The following is a 22,579-nucleotide window of genomic DNA, read 5'->3' as shown; positions in this document are numbered from 1 at the left end:
GTGGAATAAATATTTAAGTTATAATCCCTAGAGCAATCACCAAAAATTATCCAAAGAGAAATAGTGAAAAGCCAATAGGTAAATTGAAATGGTATAGTAGGAAAAAATTCAAGTATTCTCAAAGAAGACAAAAAAGTGGAAGCAGAGGAATAAAAACAAAGTAGAAATGGAAACCAGTAATAAAATGGTAGGTCTAAATTCAACCATATCAGTAATTACACTATATGTAAATGATCCAAATATACCAAGTAAAGATAGTCTAATTTGATAAAAAGGACAAGACTAAACTAAATGCTGTCTACAAGAAACACATTTTAAATATTATTTTAAATGATCACATGATGCAAAAACTGATATAACTGAAAGGAGAAATAGAAAATCATGCAATTACAATTGGAGACTTAACACTCATGTCTCAGTAATTGGTAGGACAAGTAGCCAGAAAATACAAAAATATAGATGACCTGAACAATATAATCAACTTCCTTGACCTAATTGAGCACTCGGATTACCTAATTTTAAGGTTTATTAGTACACTACAGCAATCGAGACAGTGTGATATTGGAGAAAGGATAGACACATAGATTAATAGAACAGAATGGAGAGACCAGAAATACATCTACACAATATGGTAAAAATTAACTTTTTTCTATTAAAAATGGTTTTTACTGTAAAAGAGTATTTTTCCTATCCTATAAAAACCAGTTTTTTTTACAGTAAAAATCGAATTCTTTTTATGAAGTAGCAAAGACAAATTGAGAAAGAACAGTCTCTTCAATGAAAAGCTGAACATCTGTATGTCAAAAAACAAGCTATATTCCATACCTTACACAAAAATTAACTCAAAATGAATCATATACTTAATTAAAAGCCATCAAACTATTAAGAGAAAAAACAAGACACATTCCTCATGACTTTATGTTAGGTACAGTTCTTTGATACAATACCGACAGCACAGTATTAAAAAAATTATTTCACTTTTGAAGTTAAAAATGTTTTAGTATCTTTCAGTGTCTGTAAAAGACACTGTTAAGAGAATGAAAAGACAAGCTATCTACTGAAAGAATATATTTGCAAGTCACATATTTGACAAAGAACTCATATCTAGAATATGAAAGAACTCCCAAATCTCAAAGACAAGAAAACAAATAACCTAATAAAAAATGGGCCAAAGATTTTAACAGATACATTACCAAAGAAGATATACATATGAAAAATAAGCACATGAAAATATTCCCAACCTTAAGGAATTCAAATCAAATCATTAGGAATATACAAATTTAAAGCATAATTAGATACCACTACACATATATTAGAATGGCTAAAACATGCACACACACACAACCTGATACTAGCAAGTACTACTAAGGATTTTTGGAATTATTTCATTTGGCTCATATATTGCTACTTGGAATGCAAAATGGTACACAGTCATTTTGGACAACATTTAGGCAGCTTCCTGTGAAGTTAAACATACAGTTGTTATATAATGCAGCAATCTCAATCTTGGGTTTTTATCATACAGAAATGAAAACAAAAATGTTTCACACAACTTCATACAAAAACCTGTATATAAATGTTTATAAAGCAGCATTATTTATAATCACCAGCAATTAGAAATAACCCAAATATCTTTAATGGGTGAGTGGAAAAACAAATTGAACTACTGATACACATAACTTGGATGAATTGCAAAACCATTATTGCTCAACAAAACAATGTCCTGAAAGTTTACATACTGTATCATTCTGTTTATATGATATTCTGAAAAAGACAAAATCATAAAAAGGGAGAACAGATCAGTGGGGGCTACAGGTGGCAGGTAGGGAGAGGCTGTGACTAAAAAAAGACAGAACAAAAGAGTTTATGCTGGGAGGGAAGTGTTTGGTATTTTGTTTGTGGTGAAGGTTATATCAATCTACACGTTTTAAAACGCATAGAACAGTGCAGTAAGAATAGTGAATTTAGGCCGGGCGCGGTGGCTCACGCCTATAATCCCAGCACTTTGGGAGGCCGAGACGGGCGGATCACAAGGTCAGGAGATCGAGACCATCCTGGCTAACACGGTGAAACCCCGTCTCTAATAAAAAATACAAAAAACTAGCCGGGCGAGGTGGCGGGCGCCTGTAGTCCCAGCTACTCGGGAGGCTGAGGCAGGAGAATGGCGTGAACCCGAGAGGAGGAGCTTGCAGTGAGCTGAGATCCGGCCACTGCACTCCAGCCTGGGCGACAGAGCGAGACTCCGTCTCAAAAAAAAAAAAAAAAAAAAAAGAAAAACTGCAGAACTACCAATATGAAAGAACTCCCAGTGTTACAAAGGCTGGTGCAAGAGTCTAATCATTTTCCTTAAAGTACAAGTTTACAAGTTTGCCTGTTTCAGTGTTTCTTTCCTGGGTCATATTATGTACACATAATACAAAATGTAATCTTTGTTAAATAGTACTGAGCTGGGAAAAATGAACATTTTAGATACTTTAATTGGCTTAGGGTCTACTGGGACTTCTTTTGAAGGTTATTTCCTTTTATGGTCTTAATACAGATAGAAGCACCTGGTATGAATCTTTTTTTTTTTTTTTGTGGTTGTTGCTGAGACAGGGTCATGCTCTGTCTCCCAGACCGGGGTGCTGCAGCATGATCACAGCTCACTGTAGCCTCAACCTCCCAGGCTCAAGTGATCCTCTCAGCTTAGCCCCTCAAGTAGCTGGGACTACAGGTATTCGCCACCACACCCAGCATGGTATTTTTTTGTAGAGACAGGGTTTCATCACGTTCCCCAGGCAAGTCTCAAACTCCTGAGCTCAAGGAGTCCACCTGTGTTGGCCTCCCAAAGTGTTGGGATATCAGGCATGAGCTACCCAGCCAGCCTGGTAGGAATCTTGTTAGCAAGTCTGGCTTAATGGAAAAGCCATTTAAAAAATACATTTTTACTGGCAAAGGAATCATTGCATTCATTCACTCACATATAAACTGGACATTTGGTAGGTAAAAGGTTGATAAATACAATATGTATGTCAAATAGAGTAATATAGTTTAATAAACTATTAGTCTCTTTTCAGTTATCTAATTGCATATCATTTTTGGCTAGTCATTTAATTTATCTAGACCTCAGTTTACACATTTTTAAAATGGCAATAATATTTTTTGCTCTATCTTAAAGATTGTGGAATTTGAATGGAAAATTCAACAGGAAAGCACTTTACAGAGCAGAGAGTCTCTATGTGAATGAGTTTCATGTTGTAATCAAATTTCTTCTTCTTTTTCTCTAAAGGGGCTTCCTCAAGTTTTGGAGGGGGGGTGGGGTACGACATCAAGCATCCTTCGGGGAGGGTAGATGCTTCCCAGTAAATAATGATGGATGTGGAAGCACTTCTCTCATCTATTGTCAGGCTGAGGATAAAAATCTTCAGTGAAGAGAGTAAGCCATCCAAATAAACATTAAAAAAAAAAAAAAGAAAAAATGCAGACACAAGTGTGTCCATACACACACACACACACACACACACAGAGTGTGTGTGAGAGAGAGAGAACCTAAAATGGAACAGAATGGTGTGGTTTTCTGATTCAGTTTTCAGGCAGAAAAATATACAAACTAAGTTTTTCTAAATAATATATTATTTGGAAGTGGGCCAGAAGTTGCTGGTATGTTATCAAATGGTGAAAGCTTGTGGGATGTTGGTTTTAGATTTACCCACATGACTGCACTCCTTTATACATTCCTTTTCCCTGTCCCGATACATCATCCCTAATGATTCCAGCATTTTTTTGGAGAACAATAACTGAATTAAAACAATGTATTTTGGGTCCCTGCTCATATGGGTCTGGGATTTCTTTTTAATGATGCACTTTAGTCAAGCTGGAGATTTGTTTTTAGTTTAGTCCAATATATATTTTAAAATGTGTTAAAATATTAACAGGCAGTCTAGCTTTCCTGAAAGGAAACAGCTACATGGAAGCCGTGTTAGAGTATTTTTTATTGAGCCTATACCTTGGGGTAGTCTTATAATGAAGCTGTTTAACTAAAGAAACTTGTCCTCTGTCTAAGGCATGCTTCTCTAAATGAATCCTCTCTGTAACAGATAGTGTTGTAGTGAGCCTCTGAGAATATGGCAAGGTTATTGCTTTTTTAGCAGCCATTTTTTTTGTATTACAAATATTCATCTTATCTTCTCAACATTGCAACAAAGACCTATACCTAACAAAGATGCATTTCAAGTTACCTTTGGCCAATAACTAAAATGCCCCAAGCCATTTTGGTTAACAAAAAAAGGATTTTTTTTTAGATAAGAAAAATGTCCATCATTATAAATCAAGAAGCTGATTATATACCAAAGGTAGTGAATTATACTATGTATAATGTACACACACTTAATAAGAATACAATATGTTTTCACCATATTTTCTTTATTCTAATTACTTTTATAAAACCCCAACTTTTTCTGGTGTTCAAATAAACATTTCTATTTAAGACTGATTTTAACAATTATTTGGTTACTATGATGATGTCAAAATTTATAGGATTATATTGTCTATAACTATTCAGTCTAGCCTATTGAATACACACAAAGTAAAATCAAGATTTAAAATAAAAGCAAAATCTACATAATTATGTTGATTTTCTCTAAGAAAAAGGTTCAAAAGCAAAAAGTTTTGGCAAACTGTACACTGTGTGTGTATTACTTTATTCGTTTAAAGGAAATCGAACTTGACTATGCTACTTTTTCAAAACAAACAAAAATACTGAAGATATTATAAACCAAGTCAAACAAAATGAAAAACTTGGTTTATCAAGTACTCTATTCCTAAGCATTCCACAAGCATACTAACAACACAGGAGAATCTTTTCTTATTTAAAGGATATCTCAATGGTATTGAAATATTTTAAGGTAAACCTTCTGAATAGTAGAATTCAATCTTATATCAGCTAATAAAAGCTGCATTTTAGGCTTTATAAAATCCACATGATTGACTGGGTGCAGTGGTCACGCCTGTAATTCCAGCCACTCAGGAGGCTGAGGCAGGAGAATCGCTTGAACTCAGGAGTCGGTGGTTGCAGTGAGCCAATATCGCGCCATTGCACTCCAGCCTGGGTGACAAGAGTGAAACTCCGTCTCCAAAAAAAAAAAAAAAAAAAAAAAAAAAATCCACATGATTGCCTAATGACATTTACTCTTCTTTATAGGTAAATCATTTCATTGACCGATGACCATATAAATATAGCAATAATGTTTAACAAGTAGTGATATGGTAATGAAGAATATCACAAACTCATAATACCAATACTGAAACAACATCAGTTAACCCAACCTGTATACATTATACATGAAAACAAGAGCACTTTTCTATAATAACCTATGAATAAACTGTAAGTCTTCTGAAAATATAAGCTGTAAAAGATTGTGCTAGGTACTATGTTCTTTGGCATCCATAAATTCTTTTGTGAATAATGCCTATAAATGTCTTCATATTTTTAAAGAATACATTTCAAGTGTTCTAATATGCAGAAGAATTTTTCATTTGTCCATAGCATGTAATAGAAAAAAAAACTTTAGAGTAAAACTATTTTTCCCCATTTTGGACAAGTATATTGCATTTTTTCATGCATACTGTCACCCCACTCCCTCAAATGCCTCCAAACTCTGTAAAAATTATACAGACATTCTATTCCATTTATAAAAATATCAAACATGCAAATATTAAGTAGAGTTTTTCTAACAAAGTAAGAAACAGCAAAGTCTATTGACAAACATGAAAGGCTTTACTTGGAAGTTTGTTAGAAACACACTCCAGGCTATTCAGACCACACCCTAAACCTACTGAATGATAAACTCAATTTTTAATAAGATCCCCAGGTGGTTCCATTACACAATAAAGTTTGAGAAGCATTGATTTAATATACTCATCGATTGATGTAAGTTTCTATAAATTAACCATATCTAAAAAACTGGTTATAAGTGAGTATTCCATATGTACCCTTTACTTTAGCAGCGTTCAAGATTTAGCATGTAATAGAATCACCAAGAAAGCTTGGGGAAAAAAGTGGATTTTCAAGTTTTTGAATTTAGTAGGTCTAAGATCAGGCCTGGTTTTCCCAAACTCCCATGTATTGAATTAAAGTTAATGATAAGATAATAAGAATTCTTGTAAACAGCTCCAGATCAGCACAATACCTAATACACAAGAAAGTAACACGCAAACTGTTTCTGTTATTCTGAAATGTGTCAAACTTTTTCTGAAACTGTTCATCATAGAATTAAAAATTTGGCATTAAACAGAAATAGTTCCATTCATGAGATCTTATGAAATATTTTTTTCCAAGAAATATTAAAAGATAAAGTAATTTACTGGAGACCTTGAAGTTGACACTGTCCCCTTTGGAATCAAGTATTTATTATATTAGAAAATAAAGACCAATGCATTCTGCAGAGAGCTACTTACAACTCTCTCCAGATCTCAAACACAAATGCGCCCAGTAGCCACTCAGGTAATTAACAGGAGAAACAAGGAACATGCTACCCCAGTTACAGACATTCGGAATGTAAAAGCCCCATGCAGAGCAAACAAGAACACTTCTGTGGGCAGCGTTCAGTCCTGTGAGTTGCCATTTTCCAGTATACGTGCTAGCACGGTTTTTCTAATTAACTCTCCTGTGAGCCAAAGTGCGTATTTTTATTGTTAGTTTGCTCATGTGGTTTATTTTGGGGCTTTTGGGAAATTGTAGTTTGAATTTTACTTACAGCAACAAAACATAGTGATATACCAGACTTGTAAACTCCTTTAGGCATGTGAAGCCAAATGAATTTTCAATGATTTGGGAAAATAAGCTATAGGTATCTGAGATTTGCATAGCTCTTTTATTTTTTTCTAACAGGTCTTGTCATGAAGCAATATGGACGATGTCCAGTTTGCATTCTTTTGCCTACATTATACACTTATTTCCAAGAGATGACCGTGAGAATTTTTGTGGAGTACCTGTCTCCACCTCACTTGTTATTGCTTGTTATGCATAAGTATGTAAAGCTATTTTACTTTACTGTTTTGATCCTGCATAATTACAAGAGATTTAAGATGTACAGAAACATTGTTTCCAAAGTTCACCTAGAGATATCTTTATACTACAACTTCCAAAATAAAAAGAATAGATCTAGTCACATGTTCAATAGGTACTTTTATTTTAAACAACAGCACACAAACACAATGACACAACAGGACCATCACCTTAATACTGATAACATTCCTTGACAAGTTACTTATAATTTACATATATTGTTTTCATCTGGAGCTATTTTAAATATTATCTTAATATATACTGTAAAACACAAATCCTAAATATATACTAGTTGCAAACATAATGTGCTTAGTTACTGTTTTCCTTGTTATTCAAATAAAGTAGCTTAAAGTTCTTCAAAATCATGTCCACTTGTGTTCATTGTTTCAGGATGCATGACTCGTCCCATGAATAGAATTGTACCTGTATTGGTTTGGAAGTAAACAAAAGAGGGGGTGAACAAAATAATAAAATATTTACCTTCCTTCTTGCTTACAATTAATGAAAATATGTTATTTACTTTTTCCTTCCTTCCGTCCTCCCTCCCTCCCTTCCTTCCTCCCTCCGTCTCTTCCTTCCTCCCTCCCTTCCTCCCTCCCTTCCTCCCTTCCTCCCTTCTCCCTTCTCCCTTTTCCCTTTCCTTCCCTTCCCTTCCCTTCCCTCTTTCCTTCTAGAGAAAGACTCTTGCTCTGATGCCCAGGCTGGAGAGCAGTGGCTCTATCTGAGCTTACTGTAACCCTGAACTCCTGAGCTCAAGCATTCCTCCCACCCCCAACACCTCTAGTAGCTAGGATAACAGATATGTGACAACATGCCTGGCTAATTTTTTTAAATTTTTATTTATGTAGAAATGGAGTCTCACTATGTTACCCAGGCTAGGCTCAAATTCCTGGCCTCAAGTGATCCTCCCTGCCTGGAACTCCCAAAGTGCTGAGATTACAGTCTGAGCCACCTCACCAGCCTTATTATTTTTATTAAAAAAAATTCACTTCAACATTATAAATTATCTGATAATTCAGTTGGCCAATCTCTGGAAAAAGAATAAATGAAATTGAGTATTGAGAAAAAAATATCCATTTAAAAAAGAGGCTCTTTATGGCCTATTAAACAAAATTTTGTTTTCATAATAAACTTACCAGTTCTCCTGTTTCTGATAAGAAAGAAAAACGGATGGTCGACAATAACTTGAGGATACAGCACAGCCATCCTACTAATTGCAATCATTCCTACAGTGCAGAGAAAAAGTAATTATATGTCTGTGGATGTGCAGAGACTAATGAGTAATTCCTCAAAACCATCTAGGCCTATCCACCTAATGCAAAGACAACAATTTACAGGAAACAAGATTTTAAAGACTTAACTGGAGAAAAATTATAAAGGTGTTAAAATTTCTACTTGATCTTTTTAAAAAACAAAATGAAACAAAACAAATACACACTACAAACCAACCAAACAAACAATTTCTTCCCTCTACTCTACTAAAAATAATAGGACAATTTATTCTGCTTGTTATGAAATGTTTATTCTCAGTCTCACATAAATATGTGTGGCTTTACTAAAATAACTTTTGAGTAAAAGGAAGGGGGAGAATAAAGAAAAAACATCCCCAAACAAAAACTGAAGAGAGTTTCTCTATATTTTCAAATCATTATTTCTTTTGTCTGAAGTGGGTATTTTTACACAGCAAGTCACCAGGTTTCTAGTAAGTGGTCAGGATGGTGGTGATTAAAGGGGAAATATAACAGTGAGAGATGCAACGAGGTATCCTATGACTGGGCTACTAAATTCCCCTGAGATCCTCACTGTAAGATTGTTATATACTTGCTGCAGTATAGTTAATTGTCAAAAGAAAGTCCAGATTACATGTAAGGTTTCAAGCTGTCTTGATGCCTGAGGCTACTGTGCTCTTATTTCCTTCTGAAAACACTATCCTAACAGTGGCAGTGATGGTGCGGGGGGTACGTCGGGATAGTTAGTGGGTACGAAAATACAGTTAAATAGAATGAAGATCTAGTATTTGATAGCACATAGAAGTGATTATAAGTCAACAATAATTTGTTGTACATTTAAAAATAACTAGACAAGTATAATTGAAATGTTTGTAATAAAAAGAAACGATAAATGCTTGAGGTGATGAATACCCCATTTATCTTGATGTGATTATTATGCATTGTATGCCTATATTAAAAATATCCCATATTCTCCATAAATATATACACTTGCTATGTAGCCACGAAAACAAAAAATAAGAACTTTTTGCTGACAAAATTAAGAATCAACTTCAGCAAGTAATTTGGTAAGAAGAAAAATGTTTAAATGGGTAGCAGGAAAATATTTAAAATCTTTAAACCGGCAGCACAGCAGAAAAATCTATTTTCACAGAACTGCCAATGTCTTCCTGTCTCTCATTAGAGAGAAAATGAAGATGAGAGTTATCTGTAAAGGGGCACTGGAGTGAGTTCACATTTCACATCTATTTAGAAAATTCCAGCTGGTTCAGCATTTGGTTGACTTCTAAGTTAAAGCAGAGTGACTTTTTTGGCTTCATTTTGAAAAAGACCCCACTCCCCACCCAAGATTGCTCTAAAAATACAAATCTTTTAGAAGAGGGGAGAAGATTTTAGCAAACAGTACCTGAGACAGCAGCAGCTTCTGAGCCTTCTTCATTAACCTCTAAGAAGGACTTGTGAATTGCTTTGGAAAGAAAAATCTCCTTGTTATCTGCAAAAAGAGAATCAGAAACGTTTTTTTTCATTCAGAGATAGGAAAATATTTTGCCCTTTTGTTAAATGGATTTTAGAGATAGAAGAGACTGGGATACTGAAGAAAACCTAGGAGATAATGTTACAAGATTTCATTTATGAGATAACCATTGAAGATGTGGTTTTTAATTTGTCCTCATTTTATATTCTCTTGCTAATTCTTTTCCATTTTTATTGGTAGTTTTCCCATTTGTATGTCTTATATTTTCAGAAAAAGTGGAAACTTTTTAAAATAGTGACTTCAAATTATTTCATAAGTCAAGATTAAAATATCTCACACATTGCTCTTTAATTTTAAATATAAAAGCATGAAATGAAAACAGGTAAAAATTCAGATATAGCCAGAATAAAAATGTTTTTTTAACCTAATATTTAATTACTATGATAATGTAAATATCCTTGGCAAAGAAAAATGAAGCTGACTTCTAGATTCATAATGTAAATTTATGAAAAAGTTACTTTCCATTATTACAATTAATTGGTTTATCTGAGGATTCACAAACATGCTTTATCCTAAGGTAACAGGAAATAACACATTTTTAGCATTAGGAAGACTATTTTTCCCTTCCTATTTATGCCTGTTTTAAGGTAAAGGCTGTTATAGGCTATATTATGTTCTACACAAATTTATATGTTGAAGTAATAATCCCCAGTACTTCAGAGAGTGACTATATTTGGAGACAGAATTTTAAATTTAAATGAGGTCATTAGGGTGGGTCCTAATCCAATATGACTAGTGTCCTTATAAGGAGAGGAAATATGGACACAGACAGGTACAGAGGGAAGGCCCTGTGTAATGGTTAATTAACTGCATGTGTCAGCATGGCTGAGCCATGGTGCTCAGATATTTAGTCAAACATTGTCTGGATGTTTCTATGACAGTGTTTTTAGATGAGATTGACACTGGTAGACTTTGAGTAAAGCTGAGTACCCTCACAATGTGGGTAGGCCTCATCCAAGCAGCTGAAGGCTTTAATAAAACAAAGATTGGCCCTTCCCAAGCAAGGAGGAATTCTGCTAGCAGGCTGCCTTTGGGCTGCAATTTTTTTCCAGGTCTCCACCTGAAGATTTTGAGCTTCTAAAGCCTCCATAATCATGAGCCAATTCCTTAAAATTTTTCTGTCTTCATAAATATGTATATAATGATAATTATATATATGTTTGTATATATACACATACATATGTTACAGGATCCTTGGGGTGTCGCTTCACCAGCCAGAAACCTCTGCTGCCAGTGGTGCCTTTGCCTGAGTTTTGCTTAGGCCTGCTGGGTTCATTGTGCCCACTCGGCCTGGCAGGCTGCACTTGGCTTGTGCTACCAGCCTGGACCCCACACCTGCCAAGGGCAAGCCAGGGGTGGAGTGGTGAGAGGCATGTGAGTGAGTGAGCATGGGGTCCATCTGCTGCACACAGTCAGGCACTCTGGTTACAGCAGAGAAGGCAGCTCCAGGCACTGGCATGGGTGCTGGCTCACTGCTAGGCTGCAACTGGACCAGAAGTACCACAAGCAGCTTCCACTGCTGGCACCAGGAAATGTGGTGGCATTTGGAAGCTTGGAGACACCAGGAACCGTAGAGCTTCAAAGAGGGTGTTACAGCCCTGGCTTGGGAGCTACTAGGTCTGGGCTTCCTGAAGAGCCACGGCACTTCTCTCCTTTCTTCTCTCCTTCTTGTTGCCTACAACATGGCGAGCAAGGGGCATGTTTCAGTCCTATTTATGTTACAGCTGTTTCACTCCTGACATTTGGTGGGTCCCGATTTCTTGTCCCATGTCCAGGAAGAATGAGGTATGCAGACAAGTGGAGGGTGAGCAAGGCAAAGAGGTGCTTTACTGAGGGACAGAACAGCTCAGAGGAGAACTGCAGTGGGTAGCTCCTCTCTGCAGGCAGGTTGTCCCAACGAGTGTCCAACTCTTAGCAGAGAGGAGTCCCACAGTAGGTACCTCCTCTCTGCAGGCAGGTCATCCTGTCATCTGCTTGAGTCTGACTGAGTTTGGGGGTTTTTATGGGCTTCAGAGGGGAGGAAGTATGTGCTGATTGGTACATGGGTGGCCACGGGTGGCCCAGAAAAAGCACCGTAAGTTCTCACTCTGGTCCACAGAACTGGCAGCCTGGACCCCAGGCCTCAGGTCATCCCTGGCCTAAAGGTGGGGTTTCACTGGGGACCCTCCCTTTCCACCCAGGAGCCTGTCTGCCTCCTGCTACCATTGGCATGCCCTCCACAGTACCCATGGCATCCAGGCTGTCTGTGCTGAGGGGTGCCTGCAGGCCTGTACTGAGCTGCCTTTAACCCCCTCTTGGCCTCCATGCTCATCAGTGCCCAAAGTCTGGAGGGGGCCGAGTTGGCAGGGGGTTGATGTGTCAGCACGGCCCCGGGCATGTGCACACCCGGCCAGCTCATGACAGCATCTGGGCTCGGCCACAACTTTGCTCTGAAATCAGAGTGGTCTCCGGGATCAGGGAGAGGCCAGGCAGTAGGAGCAGGCACTTCTTTTTTTTTTTTTTTTTTTTTTTTTGAGACGGAGTCTCGCTGTGTCTCCCAGGCTGGAGTGCAGTGGCGTGATCTCGGCTCACTGCAAACTCCGCCTCCCGGGTTCACGCCATTCTCCCGCCTCAGCCTCCCAAGTAGCTGAGACTACAGGCGCCCGCCACCAAGCCCGGCTAGTTTTTTTTTGTATTTTTAGTAGAGACGGGGTTTCACCATGTTAGCCAGGATAGTCTCGATCTCCTGACCTCGTGATCCACCCGCCTCGGCCTCCCAAAGTGCTGGGATTACAGGCTTGAGCCACCGCGCCCGGCCAGGAGCAGGCACTTCTGAGCCTGCAGTAGAAGGGTGCTTCCTGGGCCTGGAGAGTGCAGAGATGCCCAGGTCCACAGCGACTGTGCCCGGTCAACGGGGCTCCCACCTCTCCAACTCAGAAGGGGGCGGGCTTCTGCCTGTTCCCAGCTCCTACTGGCTCAGTGGAGCATGAAGTCCTGGCTGCTCCTCCATCCCTTGTTGCAGCCGAGGTCATGGCAGCGGCCACTCCAGACAGGCTACTGCTGCCATCACGTAAACATGACTAATATACCACGTGCAGATAGAGGGGACAGACGGCCATCTACACACCAAGAAGGGAGGCCTCAGAAGAAACCAACTCGCTGACACTTTTATTTCAGACTTACAGCCTCTAGAGCTGTGAGAAAATAAATTTCTGTTTTTTTTAAGCCACTCAGTCTATGTTACTTACAGCAGCCCTAGCAAACCATAAAATGTCTTCCAATCTTGGGTTTTCAACTTTTCCCTAAGAATGAAACAAAACAAACAAAAGATGCCTCAAATGCATTTTTTGAAAGAGCATAAGAAAGTAAGAAAAAGAATTACTCAAATTTATGACCCCCCTTTCAATTCCAGGAGATCTAATTCAAATTTCAGATAAATAACTTTGCTGCTGATGTCCAGCACCATTAAAAGCACTATTGATTTCCCATTAGGTTGCTTAGTTAGACTTTGTGAGTATCAAGTCCTACCCACAAAATACATTTACCTTCAAGCTTTCAAAAGCACAAAATTATCTAATACGTATAGGGAATGATGTTCAATATTTTTGGTACATCTGTTACAGAGGACCTGATTACTTTGAATAAGCCCCAAGACAGCTAACAATGGCATCTCTGAATATACTTTTAATGGGAATATTACTTCCTCAGATATTATTTGGTACTAACATATAAGCACTACATTATTAAATAGTCCATTTCACATGTTATGATGTTTTATTCTAGAATGTATTTGTTGACTAGAAGAAAAATTAAAAAGCAATCAAGTTTTCACATTTAGTAATAAAGTATAATTAGCGCCCTCAAATCCAAAAGAGTAGTGTTTTTTTAAGAAAAATTTAAGTTGTGTTAAGTAACTAAATATATACTGGTAAAATAAACATAAATTTCAAGACAGTAGCTGGGCACAGCGGCTCATGCCTGTAATCCTAGCACTTTGGGAGGCTGAGGCAGGAGGATCACTTGAGCCCAGGAGCTTAAGACCAGCTTAGACTACATAGTGAGACTTCATTTCTATGTAAAATAAGATAATATTAATTTAAATTTTAAAATAGTAATAATAAAAAGAAAACATTTAAAAAATAAATTTTAAGACAGTAAAACATATTAACTATTTAGCAGTTATTTGATGCTGTATTATTTTCAGGTTCTGTGGCCCATTTTCATCTGTCTGTGAGTTAAGCAACAAGAGCCAATATTATGACCTTGAATACAAAGGTGCTAGAACCCAGTTCCTACAGGGTAATGAGTTTCCACATTGTCAGCTAAGCCCTTCTGAAGAATTGTAAAAGGAGTTCTCCTCAAAGACACAACATAATATTCCAACTACATCAATTTGCACATAGGAAATGGTCTCCAATAGCTACGAGGCTTGACCGGCTGGCTATAGTAGGCACTTTGAAATAAGAAAAAAATCATCCCTTTATTTCTGGCCTCTGCCCCAAATATTGTAATATCCTTTAGTCACCTATCTTCTCGCCTGTTCCCACTTGCCCCACCAAAATGACGGTGGTGGTAGTTGTGGCAGGGATATTGCAAGGTACTTATGGCAGAAAGAGAAAGAAAACAAAGATGCTAAGGGTTCTTCTCAGAGAGCTAGTTATTTAAAAGACAATGAAATGGACAAAGTTTTAAACAAAATTCATTTAAAAAAACAGATTGTCCAAATAAACAATATTAAGAACAAAAAAAGAACCTACCCAAGAATACAGAAAATAATTTTTTAATCACAAAAAATACTATGTATAATTTTCTGTAGATAAATGTTAATTAACTTTATGAGATTATAAGTTATTTACAATGAATATCTATTCATTATACATGATAAATTTTGATAGATATACAAATATCTGTGAACCTTCCTCCACAAATAAAATACAAAATAGTTGGCTGGTTGTGGAGGCTCACACCTGTAATCCCAGCACTTTGGGAGGCTGAGGCAAGCAGATAACCTGTCAGGAGTTCGAGACCAGCCTGGCCAACATGGTGAAACCCCATCTCTACTAAAAATACAAAAAAATTAGCCAGGCGTGATGGCAGGTGCCTGTGATCCCAGCTGCTAGGGAGGCTGAGGCAGGAGAATCGCTTGAACCCAAGAGACGGAGGTTGCGGCAAGCCAAGAACGTGCCATTGCACTCCAGTCTGGGTGACAAGAGTGAAACTCTGTCTCAAAAACAAACAAACAAACAAAACTAAAATATTTCCATCTACCCTAAAAAAGTATTTGTTCTTCTTTATGCAAATAATTTTGAAAATGAAGAGATTTGCTATGAGCTACACTATTTTATAGAAATGTATAAATTATAAAATTGAGTCAAGGAAAAAAATAGAATATTTGAATAATCCAGTAACCATTAAAGTAATTGAATCAGTATACAAAAACTTTCTCCACCCTCGAAATTAAAGACTCCAAGCCTAGACAGTTTTCTAGGTGATTTTAACCAAATCTTCAAGGAACAGATAGAATTACCTGTTGTAAAATTAGAAAGAGAATTAGGAAGAGAACAAAAGCTATCTAACTCATCTGCGGATATTTTACTTTGCTGTAAAAATTGAAAAAAAAGGCAATATAAGAAAGAAAATCATAGACCAAGCTCACCTATTGGCATGAAGATAACAGTTCTTTAAAAATCAGAAAATTAAACTCAGCAACACATAAAAATCATCTTTTTGAATGAGTTTCAATGGATGTTACAGTGTATCATGACTCAGCAGTAGAGAACCGCTCTCCTGACTGCCTCTAGTTCACCTTAAAGCTTCCTCCAGGATGATCTTATCAAAATACAAATCCAATTATGCCACTACCCCACTTAAAACACTTTATCCCCTGTCCTGCTTGCTCTCCCTCTGACCTCACCTTCAGTATACTACAAACCTGCATACCTGCTCTGTATAAATGATAAGGACCTCTATCAGGCTGCCTTTGCTTCCTTCAATTAGTATTCTTTGCCCCATATGCTGTGCTTCAAATTATATAAACTGAAATAGCCTCAACATAGCACGCTTTGTTATTTCTGTATCTTTGTTTCTCTAGAACCTCCCTCAACTTTTGTTGTACAATAAGACACCTACTCTAGTTTAAAAGCTCAGCATCTAGCTCTGTGAGGCTTTTTCTGCTCTCCTCTAATTCGTAAATCACTAAAGTAGATCTGATCACTCCCCTATTGAACCCAGAAACTAATTCTATTGAAGCTTTTCTAATATGTTATATTTGCATTGACGCTTCCCTCTTCCTGGACAGTCTACTTCCTTAAGGCAAAGATTGTGTCATTTTTCTTAGTAACCTTGTTTTCTGGCATATAGTAGGTCCTAAAGAATGAACTAACCCTAGTAGAGGGAGTTTCCTGGTAATGTTCAATTCTCCAGTCTTTAACCCAGTATATTGTCATAGACAGGATTTCAGTAATTGTTGAATGAAAGTGGTTAACTATTTCATATCATAAGACTTTGGGTATATAAGGTCTTTTAGTGTCATTTGATGTGCACTATAACCACAACTGTGTTCATAATTATGGGTATAAAGTTTAGTCTTGTAATAGGCCAGGCATGGTGGCTTATGCCTGTAGCCCCAGCACTATGGGAGGCCAAGGCAGGCCGATTGCTTGAGGCTGATGGCTTGAGCCCAGGAGTTGGACACCAGCTTGCGCAACATGGCAAAACCTCATCTCTACAAAAAATTACAAAAACTAGCTGGGCGTGGTAGTCCCAGCTACTCAGGAGGCTGAGGTGGGAGGATCACCTGAGCCCGAGAAGGTTGAGGTTGCAGTGAGCCAAGATCGCACCACTGCACTCCAGCCTGGACACAGAGTGAGACCCTGTCTTAAAAAAAATTCTTTTCAAGTTTATTCTTGTAATAAATAAAACATAAGACAACAATTTAAAGTAGATGTTCCAAGAAAATTGACAACAGCAGCACAGAGGGAAAAAGTGCAAAGACCACAAACATGCTAAAAGACTTAAAAATCGGATTGAGTAAAAGAGTAAGGGGAACAGGATCCAGCAGACTAGTGCTATTGTACTTATTTCAAAGACAGCAAAACAAAGATTGAATGCAACTTTTGGATTCCCATATCATGATTAACTGCTACATGAAGGATAGCAAATGTCTACACATGTAAATGAGACCTTAGGACAATTAACCTTCAGAAAAACACCATCCCATTGGATATATAAGTAGAAGAAAATGTGACAAATAATAAGGCCAGGAATAGTGGCTCACACCTGTAATCCCAGGTGTGATTGAGGCAGGCGGATCACTTGAGTTTAGGAGTTCAAGAGCAGCCTGGCCCACATGGTAAAACCCTATCTCTACTAAAACTATAAGAATTAGCCTGGTGTGGTGGCGTGCGCCTGCAATAGCAGCTACTCAGGAGGCTGAAGTCAGATAATTGCTTGAACCCGGGAGGCAGAGGTTGCAGTGAGCCAAGATTGCGCCACTGCACTCCAGCCTCAGTGACTCCATCTCACACACACAAAAAAATAATAAATAAATAAAAAATCACGTCACAGGAACTCAGGGGAAAAAATAAAATGAAGGCTTTTTTCTTGAGACAAACTTCAAGCATTCTCATTAAAATAAAATATAAGCAGAAAGTGGTCTAAGCAAGCATGTGTCTGCAGCCACAAAATCTTAGAAGTAGATCAGGTCATGCAGAGAAACAGGCAATGTCATTCAGTAGACAATCAAGACCATCTTTCCTGCTCGACCATACACTCTTCAAGGCCTGGACTTTGCCTGTTCTACTTATCTCATCCACAACACTGTGCACACTGCCAGGTACCACGTATGCACTCAGATATTTGATAAATTGAATCAGAATGCAAAGGGGTATTACGGAGATTTACACTGATGAAGTTGTCTTGTTGGTTAGAGAAAAGTTAGCTATTCTCTCAATCAATCAAGCAAAGGCAAATAGCTTTTTGTTTTTTGTTTTTAAATCTGCTGGCACCAAGCAGCCTTCTCCTTCTGGCCACAGCAGACAGTGCTGCCAAATGACTGGTCCTACTTTCCTCCAGGCAGCATGAGGCCAGGATTTTTACAATGGATGAGATGGGAACAGGGCCAGTAAACCCTAGGTTCCCCAGAGAAAAACTGGGCAATAATTCAAGCTCTTCTGAAAAAAGCAGGACAAGACTACAAAGGCATTCATTCAGTCACTTAGTAAATATTTATTCAGTACCCACTACATATGAGGTATTGTGTAGGGCACCAAAGGCTCTAAGTACCTGAGATTAACATCATGCTTGCAGGATGGCCATCATGCAAGTGTAGGCCACTACTTCCTCTGTGGCACTGTTCCTAAATTCAGCCAATTTAAATAGATTTCTGCGTCATCAAGGGCATGCTTAAAATAACAAAATGACGAGAGTATTATAACAGAACCCTAGCATACCAAAAGTGTCTCTGTGCTTTAGTTGCCAAAATATTTTTAGCTTCAGCCCCACCCATGAAATTTATAAAAGTTCCTAGAATTTGAGTTCCCTTAAGATAGGAATAATGTTTCTTTGTTTGCTTTTCTGGATAGATTTTGTTACAAAACCAGCAAATATTCATTTATTGGTTCATTCATTCATTCATTCATTCATGTGCTGAGCACCTACTATGAGTCAGATGCACCACGTATACTATGATGAACTAAACAGTTCCTTCCTAATGAGAAGAAAGCAGACATCAAATAAAAGAACAAAAAAAAGCAAATCAATAAAAGACTACAATTTATTGTATAGTAAGTATAACTAAGCTAACAAGATAAGGTGATATGTTGGTTAGTGACTGGGGCAGCGAAGAGAAGCTACTCGACACAGGTTATTCAGGAAGGTGGGTCTGAGAGGGCAAACCTTAGCTGAGACTGAAAGAATACAAAGGAGCCAGCCACTGGAAGAAATAAAGGGAGAGTATTTCAGATGGAGGGAAAAGCTAGTGCAGACCCTGATACAAACTGGGCATGTTTAAGGAACCAAAGAAGGGGCTGTGTGGCTGCAGTGTAGAGTGGGGAGGGCAGGAAGTATGAGAGAAGTCCCCATGCTTGTAGCCAGGTGGGATACAGTGACATTTACTCACAACATTCACCCACTCAGTATCTATCCTGTCCCCCACCCCCCAAATTCTCTTCTGTGTTCTGGGGACAGAAAGATGTGTATGCTTTTGAATAGCTCTGAGCTCAGAGACAAGTATGTAAACAAACAGTCTAGGAGAAAATGAAACATGTGCTAACAGAGGTGTGTGCAAAATGCTACCAGATTCCAGATAAGGAAAAGTAAACCATTTAAGAAGGAAGAGGAATGTCAGGGCAAGCTTCTCTGATGTGTCAACATTTCAGCTTGCTCTTAAACAATTAGTAAGAGGGAAAAGTCAGAGAAGGCAAGAAGGACATTCCAAGCAGAAGATTCTATTTGTAAAGTGAGAGAAACTTTACATCCCCAGTGGGGATCTCTTGAAGGTCCAATTGGAGCCTGAGCTATGAGGAGGTTAGGGAGTAGGAGAGGACATAATTTTAAGAATTTTGATGATGATGCTAGAGAGCCTGGATTTGTGCAGAAGTAATAGGACACAAGCTTTGATTCTAGAAGAGAGCTGTGGCAGCTGCTGTGAAGGGTGAATCAGATAAGCAAACAGCTGGGGGCAGGAAGATGAACTTTGTTAGCTGTTGCAATAATCCAGGCAAGAAAGTAGAAGAATTGGAATTATGGCAATGAGAGAGAAATGGAGCCTTGTAGTTTATAGGTGCAAGGAGAAAGAGAACAAACAAGGGCAGGGGGTAAGAGCAGGTCCAGCATAAATCAACAGCACTTGAGTCTGCCCTGAATATGGCTTTTGGTGTGTCTTCTTAATTCCTTTATTTTATTGGCTCCTTTATTAAAGCTTGTACTTGATGCTGAAGGATTTAGTACTCTCTTTCTCCTTCCCCTTACACCTTCCAAGAGGATTATCTATTAATCCAAATGCTGACAGTCATTCATTTCCATTACAAAAATAGTCCTTCCCTATAACAGGATCCTTGCTGCAAATAGATGAGCATTTTAAATAGAGCCTGAGAAAATGATTCTCAGCACTTTCTATAATCCATGTTTATTGTATGAGCCTTTACTGTTTTTTATGTTAATAGAATTTACCAACAAAAGCAATGGATATCAAATTGAGATAAAAAATGTAATAAATATTGAGTATCTAATTTTATTCATTTCTTCATTCAGTAGGCGCTAAGCAGAAAGCACAGTGCTGGGCACTATAGGAAACACGTGTAAGAATCAATCTTGGAGGGTTTAAATTCTGGCAGGGGATATTAGACATATAAATAATAATATGAGATAAAATGAGATATGTGCCATAAAGAAAGGCACAAGGTATCATGAATTTAAGAAGGAATGATTACGTCTGGTTGCTGCAGTCATGATGCGTTGATGAAATTGGGGATGTTAAAGCTGAGGTTCAGTGCAGGAGATTTTTCTTGTGGAAGAGACTTCACAAAGGCAGAGAGCTGGGGACAGGTGAGACACAGAGTGAGTATTTAGTTTGGCTGGGGCAGGAGTTGTATATATGGAATCAGCCAAAGTGAAGCCTGGTCTCAATGCCCTGCTGAGCAGCGGATGGGGCACAGCCTACTGAAGGCCAGCTTTGAACAGGAACTGGAACTGGAGCGATCTAAGAGTAAGTTTTTAAGGCGATTCATCTTGGCAGTGGTAGATAAAATAGATTAGATTGGAGAGAGATTGGAAACTGTTTAGAAGGCTATTGAAATAGTCTACGGCAGCAGTAACGAAAGTCGGAAATAAGAGCGGATGCCATGGAATAAAAAATGAAAGAGTGGACTTGAGAGGTCTTAGCAAAAGATCTCAAGTCACTCCGTTTTTCCAGAAGCAAGAGACAGCAAAGCAGGTTTTATTTTTCCCCACTGCTAAATCACGTATGCTATTTTTGAAGAAAGATACAATTTTATCACATAATTTAAGAAAGTGACAGTATAACAATAGTACTGAATTATTTTCTGGGTGATTTCAAATTTACTAATTAATTCTATTATTAATGACTATTTTTAAAAAAAATAAGAAACGAGGTCTCATTATGTTGCCCAGGCTGGTTTTGAATTCCTGGACTGTCCTGCCTAAGCCTCTCAAAGTGTTGGAATTACAGGCATGAGCTACTGCGCCTGACCTATTAATGATATTTTTTTAAAGTTTTCTTCTAATTTTTAAACAAGATTTTTAATTAAAAAAGCAATAATATACAAGGTAAAACTCCAAACACTACAGAGCAGTATATGAAACAAAAACTCCTCTTTCATCTAAAGTCTCTGTCCTGTATTCCAGAGGCAATTGCTGTTATCACTTTCTAAGATATTGTTCAAAAATTTTCTAGCCATTTAAAAGCCTATATACGTACATATGTTGTTCTCTATCTTTTCATTTCTCCTATTTTTCTTTTCTTTTGATTTTTTAGTCATATCATGTGCTTGACTCCCCTGTCTTTTGACCAATATGTTCCCATTCTGCCTTTTAATTTTTTTTTCTTCTCTGTTTCCATATGCTTTCTCCAATATAGGATTTCTCAGCCTTTTCACAATTGGCATTTTTGGCTGGATAATCCTTTATTGTGGAGGAGCTCTCCTGGGCATTGCAGATGTTAGGAAGAATCCCTGGCCTCTTTGCCCAGATCCAAAATCTGGGCAAAGAAAAATCTTCTGGAAAGAATTCAGCATTCTAGATGCCAATAAAAACACTGATGTTTCATGTAAGGAGATCAAAATATCAACATTAACAGGGATCTGGAAGAAGTTGATTCTGACTTTTATGACTGATAGTTTCAAAATTTCATTGAAGGAACTAACTGTGGATGTGGTAGAAACAGCAAGAGAACTTGAATTAGAAGCGAACCCTGAAGATGTGACTAGATTGCTGCTATCTCATGATCAAATTTAAATGGATGAGGAGTTGCTTCGTAGGGACGAACAAAGAAAGTGGTTTCTTGATATGAGATCCAATCCTGGTGAAGATGCTCTGAACATTGTTGAAATGACAACGAAGTTCTTAAACTATTACAGAAACTTAGTTGATAAAGCAGTGGTAGGATTTGAGAGGACTGACTCCAATTTTGAAAGAAGTTGTACTGTGGGTAAAATGCTATCAAATAGCATTGCATGATACAGAGAAATTGTTCATGAAAAGAAGAGTACAGGGATGCAGCAAACTTCATTGTTGTCTTATTTTAAGAAATTGCCACAGTCACTCCATTCTTCAACAACCGCCACCCTGGTCTATTAGAAACCATCAATATCAAGGCAAGATTCTCCACCAACAAAAAGCTTATGATTCACTGATGGCTCAGATGATCATTAGCATTTTTCAGCAATAAAGTATTTTTACATTAAGGTATCTGCCTTACTTTTTCAGACATAATGTCTTTGTACCTTTTACAGACTATGGTATAGTGTAAACATAACTTTTATATGCACTGGGAAACAAAAAATTCATGTGACTCATTTTATTGGAATATTCACTTTAGTGCAGTGGTCTGGAGCCAAACCTGTAATATACTGAGGTAAGCCTTTATATATCCTAAACACCATGAGATTCTCATTAAAGTAGAAACAAAATGCATGCAAGTAATTTTCCTAGGTATTTATGGGAGTTATGAAGAGTTATAGACATTAATCATCAAGGTTATGATGTTATTTGGAGAGAAAAAAACTAGACATATGAAAATGATACCAACCTTACAAAGCAGAGCATATGGTGCTC

At 37.6% G+C, this 22,579-nt stretch overlaps 1 protein-coding gene across 3 annotated transcripts in view; it reads right to left on the bottom strand.

The window, feature by feature from the left end:
- Window positions 1–7,145: 7,145 nt before the first annotated feature.
- SERPINI1 (serpin family I member 1) overlaps window positions 7,146–22,579 on the bottom strand; it is an 86,455-nt gene continuing 71,021 nt past the window's right edge. For all 3 annotated transcript variants that reach the window (XM_045386665.3, XM_005546307.5, XM_015445495.4), the window contains exons 7-9: window positions 9,680–9,766; window positions 8,182–8,271; window positions 7,146–7,468 (exon numbers count right to left, since the gene is read on the bottom strand). In XM_045386665.3, coding sequence (XP_045242600.1) covers window positions 7,392–7,468; window positions 8,182–8,271; window positions 9,680–9,766 — 254 coding nt within the window. In that variant the 3' untranslated portion in view covers window positions 7,146–7,391. The remainder of the gene's footprint in view (window positions 7,469–8,181; window positions 8,272–9,679; window positions 9,767–22,579) is intronic.

The sequence above is a fragment of the Macaca fascicularis genome, chromosome 2, assembly GCF_037993035.2.
Source record: "Macaca fascicularis isolate 582-1 chromosome 2, T2T-MFA8v1.1".
Lineage (NCBI taxonomy): Eukaryota > Metazoa > Chordata > Mammalia > Primates > Cercopithecidae > Macaca > Macaca fascicularis.
Note: the sequence above shows the minus strand (reverse complement) of the source record. Positions and strands in the feature narration are given on the sequence as shown.